At 45.3% G+C, this 16,366-nt stretch overlaps 1 protein-coding gene across 1 annotated transcript in view; it reads right to left on the minus strand.

Annotated features, from left to right (window-relative positions):
* The window catches only part of LOC129864765 (uncharacterized), a 30,338-nt gene extending 16,034 nt beyond the window's left edge, over positions 1 to 14,304 (minus strand). Inside the window, exons 1-2 of the mRNA XM_055937060.1 lie at positions 13,826 to 14,304; positions 7,851 to 8,027 (exon numbers count right to left, since the gene is read on the minus strand). Of these exons, the coding sequence (XP_055793035.1) occupies positions 7,851 to 8,009 (159 nt within the window). The 5' untranslated portion in view covers positions 8,010 to 8,027; positions 13,826 to 14,304. The remainder of the gene's footprint in view (positions 1 to 7,850; positions 8,028 to 13,825) is intronic.
* Positions 14,305 to 16,366: the final 2,062 nt, after the last annotated feature.

Raw genomic sequence — 16,366 nt, forward strand, 5'->3', positions numbered from 1 at the left:
GAAATCAGCCATACTGCTCGTTCTGTGCGTGGTGGCATTGTCATGCTGGAGGGTCATGTCAGGATGAGCCTGCAGGAATGGTACCACATGAGGGAGGAGGATGTCTTCCCTGTAACGCACAGCATTGAGATTGCTTGCAATGACAACAAGCTCAGTCTGATGATGCTGTGACACACCGCCCCAGACCATGACGGACCCTCCACCTCCACCTCGATCCCGCTCCAGAGTACAGGCCTCGGTGTAACGCTCCTTCCTTTGACGATAAACGTGAATCCGACCCTCACCCCTGGTGAGACAAAATAACGACTCGTCAGTGAAGAGCACTTTTTGCCAGTCCTGTCTGGTCCAGCGACGATGGGTTTGTGCCCATTATCCACATTGTTAACGGTGATGTTTGGTGAGGACCTGCCTTACAACAGGCCTACAAGCCCTCAGTCCAGCCTCTCTCAGCCTATTGCGGACAGTCTGAGCACTGATGGAGGGATTGTGCATTCCTGGTGTAACTCAGGTAGTTGTTGTTGCCATCCTGTACCTGTCCCGCAGGTGTGATGTTCAGATGTACCGATCCTGTGCAGGTGTTGTTACACGTGGTCTGCCGCTGCGAGGACGATCAGCTGTCTGTCCTGTCTCCCTGTAGCACTGTCTTAGGCGTCTCACAGTACGGATATTGCAATTTATTGCCCTGGACACATCTGCAGTCCTCATGCCTTCTTGCAGCATGCCTTAGACATGTTCACGCAGATGAGCAGGGACCCTGGGCATCTTTCTTTTGGTGTTTTTCAGAGTCCGTAGAAAGGCCTCTTTAGTCTCCTAAGTTTTCATAACTGTGACCTTAATTGCCTACCGTCTGTAAGCTGTTAGTGTCTTAACCACCATTCCACAGGTGCATGTTCATGAATTGTTTATGGTTCATTGAACAAGCATGGGAAACAGTATTTAAACTGTTTACAATGAAGATTGTGAAGTTATTTGGATTTTTACGAATTTTCTTTGGAAGACTGTGTCCTGAAAAAGGGTTTCTTTTTTTGCTGAGTTTATATGAGCCAGGTGATGTTGCAGCCTGGAAAGAGGAAGGAGAGGTTCTGGAAAGAGGAGGAGAGGTTCTGGAAAGAGGAGGAGAGGTTCTGGAAAGAGGAAGGAAAGGTTCTAGAAAGAGGAGGAGAGGTTCTGGAAAGAGGAAGGAAAGGTTCTAGAAAGAGGAGGAGAGGTTCTGGAAAGAGGAGGAGAGGTTCTGGAAAGAGGAAGGAAAGGTTCTGGAAAGAGGAAGGAAACATTCTAGAAAGAGGAGGAGAGGTTCTGGAAAGAGGAAGGAGAGGTTCTGGAAAGAGGAGGAGAGGTTCTGGAAAGAGGAAGGAAAGGTTCTGGAAAGAGGAGGAGAGGTTCTGGAAAGAGGAGGAGAGGTTCTGGAAAGAGGAAGGAGAGGTTCTGGAAAGAGGAGGAGAGGTTCTGGAAAGAGGAGGAGAGGTTCTGGAAAGAGGAAGGAGAGGTTCTGGAAAGAGGAGGAGAGGTTCTGGAAAGAGGAAGGAAAGGTTCTGGAAAGAGGAGGAGAGGTTCTGGAAAGAGGAAGGAGAGGTTCTGGAAAGAGGAGGAGAGGTTCTGGAAAGAGGAGGAGAGGTTCTGGAAAGAGGAAGGAGAGGTTCTGGAAAGAGGAAGGAAAGGTTCTGGAAAGAGGAGGAGAGGTTCTAGAAAGAGGAAGGAGAGGTTCTAGAAAGAGGAAGGAAAGGTTCTAGAAAGAGGAAGGAAAGGTTCTAGAAAGAGGAAGGAGAGGTTCTGGAAAGAGGAGGAGAGGTTCTGGAAAGAGGAAGGAAAGGTTCTAGAAAGAGGAAGGAGAGGTTCTGGAAAGAGGAAGGAAAGGTTCTAGAAAGAGGAAGGAAAGGTTCTAGAAAGAGGAGGAGAGGTTCTGGAAAGAGGAAGGAAAGGTTCTAGAAAGAGGAAGGAAAGGTTCTAGAAAGAAGAGGAGAGGTTCTGGAAAGAGGAAGGAAAGGTTCTAGAAAGAGGAAGGAAAGGTTCTAGAAAGAGGAGGAGAGGTTCTGGAAAGAGGAAGGAAAGGTTCTAGAAAGAGGAAGGAAACATTCTAGAAAGAAGAGGAGAGGTTCTGGAAAGAGGAAGGAAAGGTTCTGGAAAGAGGAAGGAAACATTCTAGAAAGAAGAGGAGAGGTTCTGGAAAGAGGAAGGAAAGGTTCTAGAAAGAGGAAGGAGAGGTTCTGGAAAGAGGAGGAGAGGTTCTGGAAAGAGGAAGGAAAGGTTCTAGAAAGAGGAAGGAGAGGTTCTGGAAAGAGGAAGGAAAGGTTCTAGAAAGAGGAAGGAGAGGTTCTGGAAAGAGGAAGGAAAGGTTCTGGAAAGAGGAAGGAGAGGTTCTGGAAAGAGGAAGGAGAGGTTCTGGAAAGAGGAGGAGAGGTTCTGGAAAGAGGAGGAGAGGTTCTGGAAAGAGGAAGGAAAGGTTCTGGAAAGAGGAAGGAGAGGTTCTGGAAAGAGGAAGGAGAGGTTCTGGAAAGAGGAAGGAGAGGTTCTGGAAAGAGGAGGAGAGGTTCTGGAAAGGCGTGAGTGTGATGGAAAAGGAGGAGAGAGTTAGAGAAAGATAGCAAGTAGAGAGGAGCCAAATTCTGAAAGTCATTTATGTCAGAGATTCATTGGAGAAAGAGCACGTGCTAGTTCTGGAAGAGGTGTGTTCCATACCGCCGACTGACTGTCATTTGGCCCTTGGGATTGCCATGAGTTCAATCGATGGTGCTAGCTACCCGCCGGAGTTATGCCAGCTAGCTACCAGCCGGAGTTATGCCAGCTAGCTACCAGCCAGAGTGATGCCAGCTAGCTACCCGCCGGAGTTATGCCAGCTAGCTACCAGCCAGAGTGATGCTAGCTAGCTACCAGCCAGAGTGATGCCAGCTAGCTACCCGCCGGAGTTATGCCAGCTAGCTACCAGCCAGAGTGATGCTAGCTAGCTACCAGCCAGAGTGATGCCAGCTAGCTACCAGCCAGAGTGATGCCAGCTAGCTACCAGCCAGAGTGATGCCAGCTAGCTACCAGCCAGAGTGATGCCAGCTAGCTACCAGCCAGAGTGATGCTAGCTAGCTACCAGCCAGAGTGATGCTAGCTAGCTACCAGCCAGAGTGATGCCGGCTAGCTACCAGCTAGCTACCAGCCAGAGTGATGGCAGCTAGCTACCCGCCGAAGTGATGCTAGCTAGCTACCCACCGGAGTGATGCCAGCTAGCTACCAGACAGAGTTATGCTAGCTAGCTACCAGCCAGAGTGATGCCAGCTAGCTACCAGACAGAGTTATTCTAGCTAGCTACCAGCCAGAGTGATGCAAGCTAGCTACCAGCCAGAGTGATGCCAGCTAGCTACCAGCCAGAGTGATGCCAGCTAGCTACCCGCCAGAGTGATGCCAGCTAGCTACCCGCCAGAGTGATGCCAGCTAGCTACCCGCTGGAGTGATGCCAGCTAGCTACCCGCCGAAGTGATGCTAGCTAGCTACCCACCGGAGTGATGCCAGCTAGCTACCCGCCGGAGTGATGCTAGCTAGCTACCAGCCAGAGTGATGCTAGCTAGCTACCCGCCGGAGTGATGCCAGCTAGCTACCAGCCAGAGTGATGCTAGCTAGCTACCAGCCAGAGTGATGCTAGCTAGCTACCAGCCAGAGTGATGCTAGCTAGCTACCAGCCAGAGTGATGCTAGCTAGCTACCAGCCAGAGTGATGCTAGCTAGCTACCCGCCGGAGTGATGCCAGCTAGCTACCAGCCGGAGTGATGCCAGCTAGCTACCCGTCGGAGTGATGCTAGCTAGCTACCTGCCGGAGTGATGCCAGCTGGCTACCCGCTGGAGTGATGCCAGCTAGCTACCCGCCGGAGTGATGCCAGCTAGCTACGCGCCGGAGTGATGCCAGCTAGCTACCAGCCAGAGTGATGCCAGCTAGCTACCAGCCGGAGTGATGCCAGCTAGCTACCAGCCGGAGGGATGCCAGCTAGCTACCCGCCAGAGTGATGCCAGCTAGCTACCCGCCGGAGTGATGGCAGCTAGCTACCCAGCGAAGTGATGCTAGCTAGCTACCCACCGGAGTGATGCCAGCTAGCTACCCGCCGGAGTGATGCCAGCTAGCTACCAGCCAGAGTGATGCCAGCTAGCTACCTGCCGGAGTGATGCCAGCTAGCTACCAGCCAGAGTGATGCCAGCTAGCTACCAGCCAGAGTGATGCCAGCTAGCTACCAGCCGGAGTGATGCCAGCTAGCTACCAGCCAGAGTGATGCCAGCTAGCTACCCGCCGGAGTGATGCCAGCTAGCAAAAAGAAACATTCGGCGCCGACAGAGATGGCCGCCTCGCTTCGCGCTCTTAGGAAACTTTGCAGTATTTTGTTTTTTTATGTATTTTTCTTACACTGTTACCCCAGGAAATCTTAAGTCTTATTACATACAGCCGGGAGGAACTATTGGATATAAGAGCAAAGTCAATTTACCAACATTATGACCAGGAATACAACTTTCCCAAAGCGGATCCTCTGTTTGGTCCACCACCGAGGACAATGGATCGAATCCCAGCAGGCGACCCAACGGCGCCGCAGAAGGGGCAGACGGAGCGGTCTTCTGGTCAGGCTCCGTAGACGGGCACATCGCGCACCGCTCCCGAGCATACTACTCGCCAATGTCCAGTCTCTTGACAACAAGGTAGACGAAATCCGAGCAAGGGTTGCCTTCCAGAGAGACATCAGAGATTGTAACATTCTCTGTATCACGGAAACATGGCTCACTCGGGATATGGTACAGCCACCCGGTTTCTTCACGCATCGCGCCGACAGAAACAAACATCTCTCTGGTAAGAAGAGGGGCGGGGGTGTATGCCTTATGATTAACGAGACGTGGTGTGATCATAACAACATACAGGAACTCAAGTCTTTTTGTTCACCTGAACTAGAATTCCTTACAATCAAATGCCGACGCCATTATCTACCAAGTGAATTCTCTTCGATTGTAATCACAGTCATGTATATCCCCCCCCCCCTCCAAGCAGACACCTCAACGGCCCTGAAATAATAAGGCTCTCCAGAGGGTAGTGAGGTCTGCACAACGCATCACCGGGGGAAAAATATCTGCCCTCCAGGACACCTACACCACCTGATGTCACAGGAAGGCCATAAAGATCATCAAGGACAACAACCACCCGAGCCACTGCCTGTTCACCCCGCTATCATCCAGAAGGAGAGGTCAGTACAGGTGCATCAAAGCAGGGACCGAGAGACTGAAAAACAGCTTCTATCTTAAGGCCATCAGATGGCGAACGGCATAGCCACCGCTCATTTATATGTACATATTCTTATTCATTCCTTTACACTTGTGTGTATAAGGTAGTTGTTGTGAAATTGTTAGATTACTTGTTAGATATTACTGCACGGTCAGAACTAGAAACACAAGCATTGCTACACTCGCATTAACATCTGCTAACCATGTGTATGTGACCAATACAATTTGATTTGATTTGGCTACCAGCCGGAGTGATGCTAGCTGTCTTCTGCCAGAGTGATGCTAGCTGTCTTCTGCCAGAGTGATGCTAGCTGTCTTCTGCCAGAGTGATGCTAGCTGTCTTCTGCCAGAGTGATGCTAGCTGTCTTCTGCCAGAGTGATGCTAGCTGTCTTCTGCCAGAGTGATGCTAGCTGTCTTCTGCCAGAGTGATGCTAGCTGTCTTCTGCCAGAGTGATGCTAGCTGTCTTCTGCCAGAGTGATGCTAGCTGTCTTCTGCCAGAGTGATGCTAGCTGTCTTCTGCCAGAGTGATGCTAGCTGTCTTCTGCCAGAGTGATGCTAGCTGTCTTCTGCCAGAGTGATGCTAGCTGTCTTCTGCCAGAGTGATGGACATCAAAGAATTGCGACCAACATCAAAAGAGAGCCGTGAATTCAAGTGTTTTAGTTATAAACTTTTCGGACTTTCTGATTACTTCCTGAAAGAAGAAGACATCTGAAGTTGTAGACTTTTTCCAGTTGTTTGACATTACATAGCAGGGCTAAGAAGGGACACTGTTAATAATGGACATTTAGGCCTAATTAGCCATTCAAAGGAGAAGAAAATGACTGTGACAACGTTGCAGACTACTTGTTTTATTTGAGTCCCTGACAGCTCTCACACAGACTCCATGAACACAGTAATGGGTATCATTCTGATTTGAGTCCCTGACAGCTCTCACACAGACTCCATGAACACAGTAATGGGTATCATTCTGATTTGAGTCCCTGACAGCTCTCACACAGACTCCATGAACACAGTAATGGGTATCATTCTGATTTGAGTCCCTGACAGCTCTCACACAGACTCCATGAACACAGTAATGGGTATCATTCTGATTTGAGTCCCTGACAGCTCTCACACAGACTCCATGAACACAGTAATGGGTATCATTCTGATTTGAGTCCCTGACAGCTCTCACACAGACTCCATGAACACAGTAATGGGTATCATTCTGATTTGAGTCCCTGACAGCTCTCACACAGACTCCATGAACACAGTAATGGGTATCATTCTGATTTGAGTCCCTGACAGCTCTCACACAGACTCCATGAACACAGTAATGGGTATCATTCTGATTTGAGTCCCTGACAGCCCCTCACACAGACTCCATGAACACAGTAATGGGTATCATTCTGATTTGAGTCCCTGACAGCCCCTCACACAGACTCCATGAACACAGTAATGGGTATCATTCTGATTTGAGTCCCTGACAGCTCTCACACAGACTCCATGAACACAGTAATGGGTATCATTCTGATTTGAGTCCCTGACAGCTCTCACACAGACTCCATGAACACAGTAATGGGTATCATTCTGATTTGAGTCCCTGACAGCTCTCACACAGACTCCATGAACACAGTAATGGGTATCATTCTGATTTGCTTGTTATTGGGATATCGAGAGATCTAGGTTGGGTTGCTATGTTTTCATTGGTTGTCTTCAAGCTAGGCTACACATGAGGTAGGTTACAGTAGGCTATTCTGTGAACTGGGAAATTGTGCTCGTTGTGTTGTTGCCTAAAACTGACAATGTATTTTCATTATTTTCAAGCAAAACTGTCTTGTCATTACCACTGCCTTGGGGTAGGGGGCCTAACCTGTCTTAGGTATAGGGCTGTATTCCGGGTGGATGATCTATGCTATTAACCATACACTATGAGGGGCTGTATACAGTGAGTTATTCTGAACCTTTCACCCCCTACTATTAGGAAAGGTGCCACTACTACTAAGTAGTAGGTTAAATGTGGTTACATGTGTTGGGCAACAGAGACACAGCTCTGGTTGTTACTCAACCTCTCAAGACTGATTTGAGAAAAACCCGACAGAAACAGCTATTTCCTACCTTTTACACGTAGAAAAAAGCTAACTTTAAATCTTAGCTTCCATTCTACTCTACTTGTAGAGTAAGGTGGGGAGGAGAGTATTGTCCTGAACTTTCTTTTACAATCATTGGACTGAGAATCTATTCAGCGGTCCAGACCAACTTCTGAAATCTTGGTTGAAGCCAGAATAACTATTGCCTTTAGGTGACTTTCATTTAGTTGTTATAGAGATGTGTAGCAGTACCTTGGTTGAAGCCAGAATAACTATTGCCTTTAGGTGACTTTCATTTAGTTGTTATAGAGATGTGTAGCAGAACCTTGGTTGAAGCCAGAATAACTATTGCCTTTAGGTGACTTTCATTTAGTTGTTATAGAGATGTGTAGCAGTACCTTGGTTGAAGCCAGAATAACTATTGCCTTTAGGTGACTTTCATTTAGTTGTTATAGAGATGTGTAGCAGTACCTTGGTTGAAGCCAGAATAACTATTGCCTTTAGGTGACTTTCATTTAGTTGTTATAGAGATGTGTAGCAGTACCTTGGTTGTTGTGTCAATGCTGGCGGGGACGTCACTAAGGCTGGTTGCCGTGCAGTTGACCCGGGGGCGGTGGTCCTTGTCACGGTCACTATGGCAACCAGTCATGGCATTGGAGCGGTGCGAGAGGGGGAGGAAGAGGAGGAGGAAGACGAGTGCCATGTTGACGGGCTGAAAAACCTAGAGGAGAAACAGGTGAGAGAACCATTAAGGCACCCATATGTAGTGCCCTACTTAACAGGACCCATAGTGGCTATATATACAGTCGTGGCCAAAAGTTTTGAGAATGACATAAATATAAATTTTCACAAAATCTGCTGCCTCAGTTTGTATGATGACAATTTGCATATACTCCAGAATGTTATGAAGAGTGATCATATTAATTGCAAAGTCCCTCTTTGCTATGCAAACGAACTGAATCCTCCAAAAACATTTCCACTGCATTTCAGCCCTGCCACAAAAGGACCAGCTGACATCATGTCAGTGACTCTCTCGTTAACACAGGTGTGAGTGTTGACGAGGACAAGGCTGGAGATCACTCTGTCATGCTGATTGAGTTCGAATAACAGACTGGAAGCTTCAAAAGGAGGGTGGTGCTTGGAATAATTTTTCTTCCTCTGTCAATCATGGTTACCTGCAAGGAAACATGTGCCGTCATCATTGCTTTGATCAAAAAGGACTTCACAGGCAAGGATATTGCTGCCAGTAAGATTGCACCTACCATTTATTGGATCATCAAGAACTTCAAGGAGAGCGGTTCAATTGTTGTGAAGAAAGCTTCAGGGCGTCCAAGAAAGTCCAGCAAGCACCAGGACCGTCTCCTAAAGTTGATTGAGCTGCGGGATCGGGGCACCACCACTACAGAGCTTGCTCAGGAATGGCAGCAGGCAGGTGTGAGTCCATCTGCACGCACAGTGAGGCAAATACTTTTGGAGGATGGCCTGGTGTCAAGAAGGGCAGCAAAAAAGCCACTTCTCTCCAGGAAAAACATCAGGGACAGACTGATATTCTGCAAAAGGTGTGTGTCATGCCAACAGTAAAGCATCCTGAGACCATTCATGTGTGGGGTTGCTTCTCATCCAAGGGAGTGGGCTCACTCACAATTTTGCCTAAGAACACAGCCATGAATAAAGAATGGTACCAACACATCCTCCAAGAGCAACTTCTCCCAACCATCCAGGAACAGTTTGGTGACGAACAATGCCTTTTCCAGCATGATGGAGCACCTTGCCATAAGGCAGAAGTGATAACTAAGTGGCTCGGGGAACAAAACATCGATATTTTGGGTCCATGGCCAGGAAACTCCCCAGACCTTAATCCCAGTGAGAACTTGTGGTCAAACCTCAAGAGGCGGGTGGACAAACAAAAACCCACAAATTCTGACAAATTCCAAGCATTGATTATGCAAGAATGGGCTGCCATGAGTCAGGATGGAACCCAGAAGTTAATTGACAGCATGCCAGGGAGGATTGCAGAGGTCTTGAAAAAGAAGGGTCAACACTGCAAATATTGACTCTTTGCATCAACTTCATGTAATTGTCAATAAAAGCCTTTGACACTTATGAAATGCTTGTAATTATACTTCAGTATTCCATAGTAACATCTGACAAAAATATCTAAAGACACTGAAACAGCAAACTTTGTGGAAATTAATATTGTTTCATTCTCAAAACTTTTGGCCATGACTGTACAGTCTATTCACTATAATATACACAGTCACTATATAGGGAATAGGGCTCTGGTCTAAAGTAGTGCACTAGATAGGGAATAGGGCTCTGGTCTAAAGTAGTGCACTAGATAGGGAATAGGGCTCTGGTCTAAAGTAGTGCACTAGATAGGGAATAGGGCTCTGGTCTAAAGTAGTGCACTATATAGGGAATAGGGCTCTGGTCTAAAGTAGTGCACTAGATAGGGAATAGGGCTCTGGTCTAAAGTAGTGCACTAGATAGGGAATAGGGCTCTGGTCTAAAGTAGTGCACTAGATAGGGAATAGGGCTCTGGTCTAAAGTAGTGCACTATATAGGGAATAGGGCCCTGGTCTAAAGTAGTGCACTATATAGGGAATAGTGCTCTGGTCTAAAGTAGTGCACTAGATAGGGAATAGGGCTCTGGTCTAAAGTAGTGCACTATATAGGGAATAGGGCTCTGGTCTAAAGTAGTGCACTATATAGGGAATAGGGCTCTGGTCTAAAGTAGTGCACTATATAGGGAATAGGGCCCTGGTCTAAAGTAGTGCACTATATAGGGAATAGGGCCCTGGTCTAAAGTAGTGCACTATATAGGGAATAGGGCCCTGGTCTAAAGTAGTGCACTATATAGGGAATAGGGCCCTGGTCTAAAGTAGTGCACTATATAGGGAACAGGGCTCTGGTCTAAAGTAGTGCACTATATAGGGCTCTGGTCTAAAGTAGTGCACTATATAGGGCTCTGGTCTAAAGTAGTGCACTATATAGGGAACAGGGCTCTGGTCTAAAGTAGTGCACTATATAGGGAACAGGGCTCTGGTCTATAGTAGTGCACTATATAGGGCTCTGGTCTATAGTAGTGCACTATACAGGGAACAGGGCTCTGGTCTAAAGTAGTGCACTATATAGGGCTCTGGTCTAAAGTAGTGCACTATATAGGGAACAGGGCTCTGGTCTAAAGTAGTGCACTGCATAGGGCTCTGGTCTAAAGTAGTGCACTATACAGGGAACAGGGCTCTGGTCTAAAGTAGTGCACTGCATAGGGCTCTGGTCTAAAGTAGTGCACTATACAGGGAACAGGGCTCTGGTCTAAAGTAGTGTACTATATAGGGCTCTGGTCTAAAGTAGTGCACTATATAGGGAACAGGACTCTGGTCTAAAGTAGTGCACTATATAGGGAATAGGGTTCCATAGGGCTCTGGTCTAAAGTAGTGCACTAAATAGTGAATAGGGTTCTATAGGGCTCTGGTCTAAAGTAGTGCACTATATAGGGAATAGGGCTCTATAGGGCTCTGGTCTAATGTAGTGCACTATATAGGGCTCTGGTCTAAAGTAGTGCACTATACAGGGCTCTGGTCTAAAGTAGTGCACTATATAGGGAATAGGGCTCTGGTCTAAAGTAGTGCACTATATAGCGAATAGGGTTCCATAGGGCTCTGGTCTAAAGTTGTGCACTAAATAGTGAATAGGGTTCTATAGGGCTCTGGTCTAAAGTAGTGCACTATATAGGGAATAGGGCTCTATAGGGCTCTGGTCTAAAGTAGTGCACTATATAGGGCTCTGGTCTAAAGTAGTGCACTATATAGGGCTCTGGTCTAAAGTAGTGCACTATATAGGGCTCTGGTCTAAAGTAGTGCACTATATAGGGCTCTGGTCTAAAGTAGTGCACTATATAGGGAACAGGGCTCTGGTCTAAAGTAGTGCACTATATAGGGAATAGGGTTCCATAGGGCTCTGGTCTAAAGTAGTGCACTAAATAGTGAATAGGGTTCTATAGGGCTCTGGTCTAAAGTAGTGCACTAAATAGGGAATAGGGTTCTATAGGGCTCTGGTCTAAAGTAGTGCACTAAATAGGGAATAGGGTTCTATAGGGCTCTGGTCTAAAGTAGTGCACTATATAGGGCTCTGGTCTAAAGTAGTGCACTATATAGGGCTCTGGTCTAAAGTAGTGCACTATATAGGGTTCCATAGGGCCCTGGTCTAAAGTAGTGCACTATATAGGGAACAGGGCTCTGGTCTAAAGTAGTGCACTATATAGTGAATAGGGTTCTATAGGGCTCTGGTCTAAAGTAGTGCACTAAATAGGGAATAGGGTTCTATAGGGCTCTGGTCTAAAGTAGTGCACTATATAGGGCTCTGGTCTAAAGTAGTGCACTATATAGGGCTCTGGTCTAAAGTAGTGCACTATATAGGGCTCTGGTCTAAAGTAGTGCACTATATAGGGTTCCATAGGGCCCTGGTCTAAAGTAGTGCACTATACAGGGAATAGGGTTCCATAGGGCTCTGGTCTAAAGTAGTGCACTAAATAGTGAATAGAGTTCTATAGGGCTCTGGTCTAAAGTAGTGCACTAAATAGTGAATAGGGTTCTATAGGGCTCTGGTCTAAAGTAGTGCACTATATAGGGAATAGGGTTCTATAGGGCTCTGGTCTAAAGTAGTGCACTATATAGGGCTCTGGTCTAAAGTAGTGCACTATACAGGGAACAGGGCTCTGGTCTAAAGTAGTGCACTATATAGGGCTCTGGTCTAAAGTAGTGCACTATACAGGGAACAGGGCTCTGGTCTAAAGTAGTGCACTATATAGGGAATATTCGGGACACACTTCATGTTGATTGTAATTTATAACAGATTAATGTTTCTACCATATTAGCAGGTCATTTATAACAGAGAGTAATGTTTCTACCATATTAGCAGGTTATTTATAACAGAGAGTAATGTTTCTACCATATTAGCAGGTCATTTATAACAGAGAGTAATGTTTCTACCATATTAGCAGGTCATTTATAACAGAGAGTAATGTTTCTACCATATTAGCAGGTCATTTATAACAGATTAATGTTTCTACCATATTAGCAGGTTATTTATAACAGAGAGTAATGTTTCTACCATATTAGCAGGTTATTTATAACAGAGAGTAATGTTTCTACCATATTAGCAGGTCATTTATAACAGAGAGTAATGTTTCTACCATATTAGCAGGTTATTTATAACAGATTAATGTTTCTACCATATTAGCAGGTTATTTATAACAGAGAGTAATGTTTCTACCATATTAGCAGGTCATTTATAACAGATTAATGTTTCTACCATATTAGCAGGTTATTTATAACAGAGAGTAATGTTTTTACCATATTAGCAGGTTATTTATAACAGAGAGTAATGTTTCTACCATATTAGCAGGTTATTTATAACAGAGAGTAATGTTTCTACCATATTAGCAGGTTATTTATAACAGAGAGTAATGTTTATACCATATTAGCAGGTTATTTATAACAGAGTAATGTTTATACCATATTAGCAGGTTATTTATAACAGAGAGTAATGTTTCTACCATATTAGCAGGTTATTTATAACAGAGAGTAATGTTTCTACCATATTAGCAGGTTATTTATAACAGAGAGTAATGTTTCTACCATATTAGCAGGTTATTTATAACAGAGAGTAATGTTTCTACCATATTAGCAGGTTATTTATAACAGAGAGTAATGTTTATACCATATTAGCAGGTTATTTATAACAGAGTAATGTTTATACCATATTAGCAGGTTATTTATAACAGAGAGTAATGTTTCTACCATATTAGCAGGTTATTTATAACAGAGAGTAATGTTTCTACCATATTAGCAGGTTATTTATAACAGAGAGTAATGTTTCTACCATATTAGCAGGTTATTTATAACAGAGAGTAATGTTTCTACCATATTAGCAGGTTATTTATAACAGAGAGTAATGTTTATACCATATTAGCAGGTTATTTATAACAGAGTAATGTTTATACCATATTAGCAGGTTATTTATAACAGAGAGTAATGTTTATACCATATTAGCAGGTTATTTATAACAGAGTAATGTTTATACCATATTAGCAGGTTATTTATAACAGAGAGTAATGTTTCTACCATATTAGCAGGTTATTTATAACAGAGAGTAATGTTTCTACCATATTAGCAGGTCATTTATAACAGAGAGTAATGTTTATACCATATTAGCAGGTTATTTATAACAGAGAGTAATGTTTATACCATATTAGCAGGTTATTTATAACAGAGTAATGTTTATACCATATTAGCAGGTTATTTATAACAGAGAGTAATGTTTCTACCATATTAGCAGGTTATTTATAACAGAGTAATGTTTCTACCATATTAGCAGGTTATTTATAACAGAGAGTAATGTTTCTACCATATTAGCAGGTCATTTATAACAGAGTAATGTTTATACCATATTAGCAGGTCATTTATAACAGATTAATGTTTATACCATATTAGCAGGTTATTTATAACAGAGATTTACCGTGTTGATCCTCCGTAGTCTTCAATCTGCAGCTGGTACAGAGGTTGACACTAACACTTTGCCGGCTGAAGATATATCCAACTGTCTGTGTGTGTGTATGTGTGTGTGTAGTGTATTGTGTGTGTGTGTGTGTGTGTGTGTATGTGTGTGCTGTGTGTGTGTAGTGTATTGTGTGTGTGTGTGTGTGTGTGTGTGTCTGTGTGTGTAGTGTATTGTGTGTGTATGTGTGTGTGTAGTGTATTGTGTGTATGTGTGCTTTGTATGTGTGTGTGCTGTGTGTGTGTAGTGTATTGTGTGTGTGTGTGTGTGTGTGTGTGTGCTGTGTGTGTGTGTATGTGCTGTGTATGTGTGTGTGTGTGTGTGTGTGTGTGTGTGTGTATGTGTATGTGTGTCTGTGTGTGTGCTGTGCGTGTGCTGTGTGTGTGTATGTGTGCCTGTGTGAATGCCGTGTGTGTGTAGTGTATTGTGTGCGTGTGTGTGTGTGTGTGTGTGTGTGTGTGTGTGTGTGTGTGTGTGTGTGTGTGTGTGGTGTGTGTGTGTGTGTGTGTGTGTAGTGTATTGTGTGTGTGTGTGTGTGTGTGTGTAGTGTATTGTGTGTGTGTGTGTGTGTAGTGTATTGTGTGTGTGTGTGTGTGTAGTGTATTGTGTGTGTGTGTGTGTGTGTGTGTGTGTGTGTGTGTGTGTGTGTGTGTGTGTGTGTGTGTGTGTGTGTGTGTGTGTGTGTGTGTGTGTGTGTGTGTGTGTGTGTGTGTGTGTGCAGACCAGTGTTCTCTCTATGAATGACAGACAGGAAGTGATATGTCTGAGAGGAAAGCTGCCTGATAGCTGATTGGATATTGACTTCATGTCGCTCCAAACAGACCCTACTATTTACACAAATACACTTCTGCTTTGTCACACTATACACCACAAACACACACACACACACACATTACTCACCACACACACACAATACACACACCACACACACACACACACATTACTCACCACACACACACAATACACACACCACACACACACATTTAATTCTGTGTCCACACACTGTCCCTAACCATAACACACTGTCCCTAACCATAACACACTGTCCCCAACCACAACACACTGTCCCCAACCATAACACACTGTCCCCAACCATAACACACTGTCCCCAACCATAACACACTGTCCCCAACCATAACACACTGTCCCTAACACACTGTCCCCAACCATAACACACTGTCCCCAACCATAACACACTGTCCCTAACACACTGTCCATAACCATAACACACTGTCCCCAACCATAACACACTGTCCCCAACCATAACACACTGTCCCCAACCATAACACACTGTCCCCAACCATAACACACTGTCCCCAACCATAACACACTGTCCCCAACCATAACACACTGTCCCCAACCATAACACACTGTCCCCAACCATAACACACTGTCCCCAACCATAACACACTGTCCCCAACCACAACACACTGTCCCCAACCACAACACACTGTCCCCAACCATAACACACTGTCCATAACCATAACACACTGTCCATAACACATTGTCCCCAACCATAACACACTGTCCCCAACCATAACACACTGTCCCTAACACACTGTCCCCAACCATAACACACTGTCCCCAACCACAACACACTGTCCCTAACCACAACACACTGTCCCCAACCATAACACACTGTCCCCAACCATAACACACTGTCCCCAACCATAACACACTGTCCCCAACCATAACACACTGTCCCCAACCATAACACACTGTCCCCAACCATAACACACTGTCCCCAACCATAACACACTGTCCCCAACCATAACACACTGTCCATAACCATAACACACTGTCCCCAACCATAACACACTGTCCCTAACCATAACACACTGTCCCCAACCATAACACACTGTCCCTAACCACAACACACTGTCCCCAACCACAACACACTGTCCCCAACCATAACACACTGTCCCCAACACACTGTCCCCAACCATAACACACTGTCCCCAACCATAACACACTGTCCCCAACCATAACACACTGTCCCCAACCATAACACACTGTCCCCAACCATAACACACTGTCCCCAACCATAACACACTGTCCCCAACCATAACACACTGTCCCCAACCACAACACACTGTCCCCAACCATAACACACTGTCCCCAACCATAACACACTGTCCCCAACCATAACACACTGTCCCCAACCATAACACACTGTCCATAACACACTGTCCCCAACCATAACACACTGTCCCCAACCATAACACACTGTCCCCAACCATAACACACTGTCCCCAACCATAACACACTGTCCCCAACCATAACACACTGTCCCCAACCATAACACACTGTCCCCAACCACAACACACTGTCCCCAACCATAACACACTGTCCCCAACCACAACACACTGTCCCCAACCATAACACACTGTCCCCAACCATAACACACTGTCCCCAACCATAACACACTGTCCCCAACCATAACACACTGTCCCCAACCATAACACACTGTCCCCAACCACAACACACTGTCCCTAACCATAA

Source organism: Salvelinus fontinalis, chromosome 11 (assembly GCF_029448725.1).
Source record: "Salvelinus fontinalis isolate EN_2023a chromosome 11, ASM2944872v1, whole genome shotgun sequence".
NCBI lineage: Eukaryota > Metazoa > Chordata > Actinopteri > Salmoniformes > Salmonidae > Salvelinus > Salvelinus fontinalis.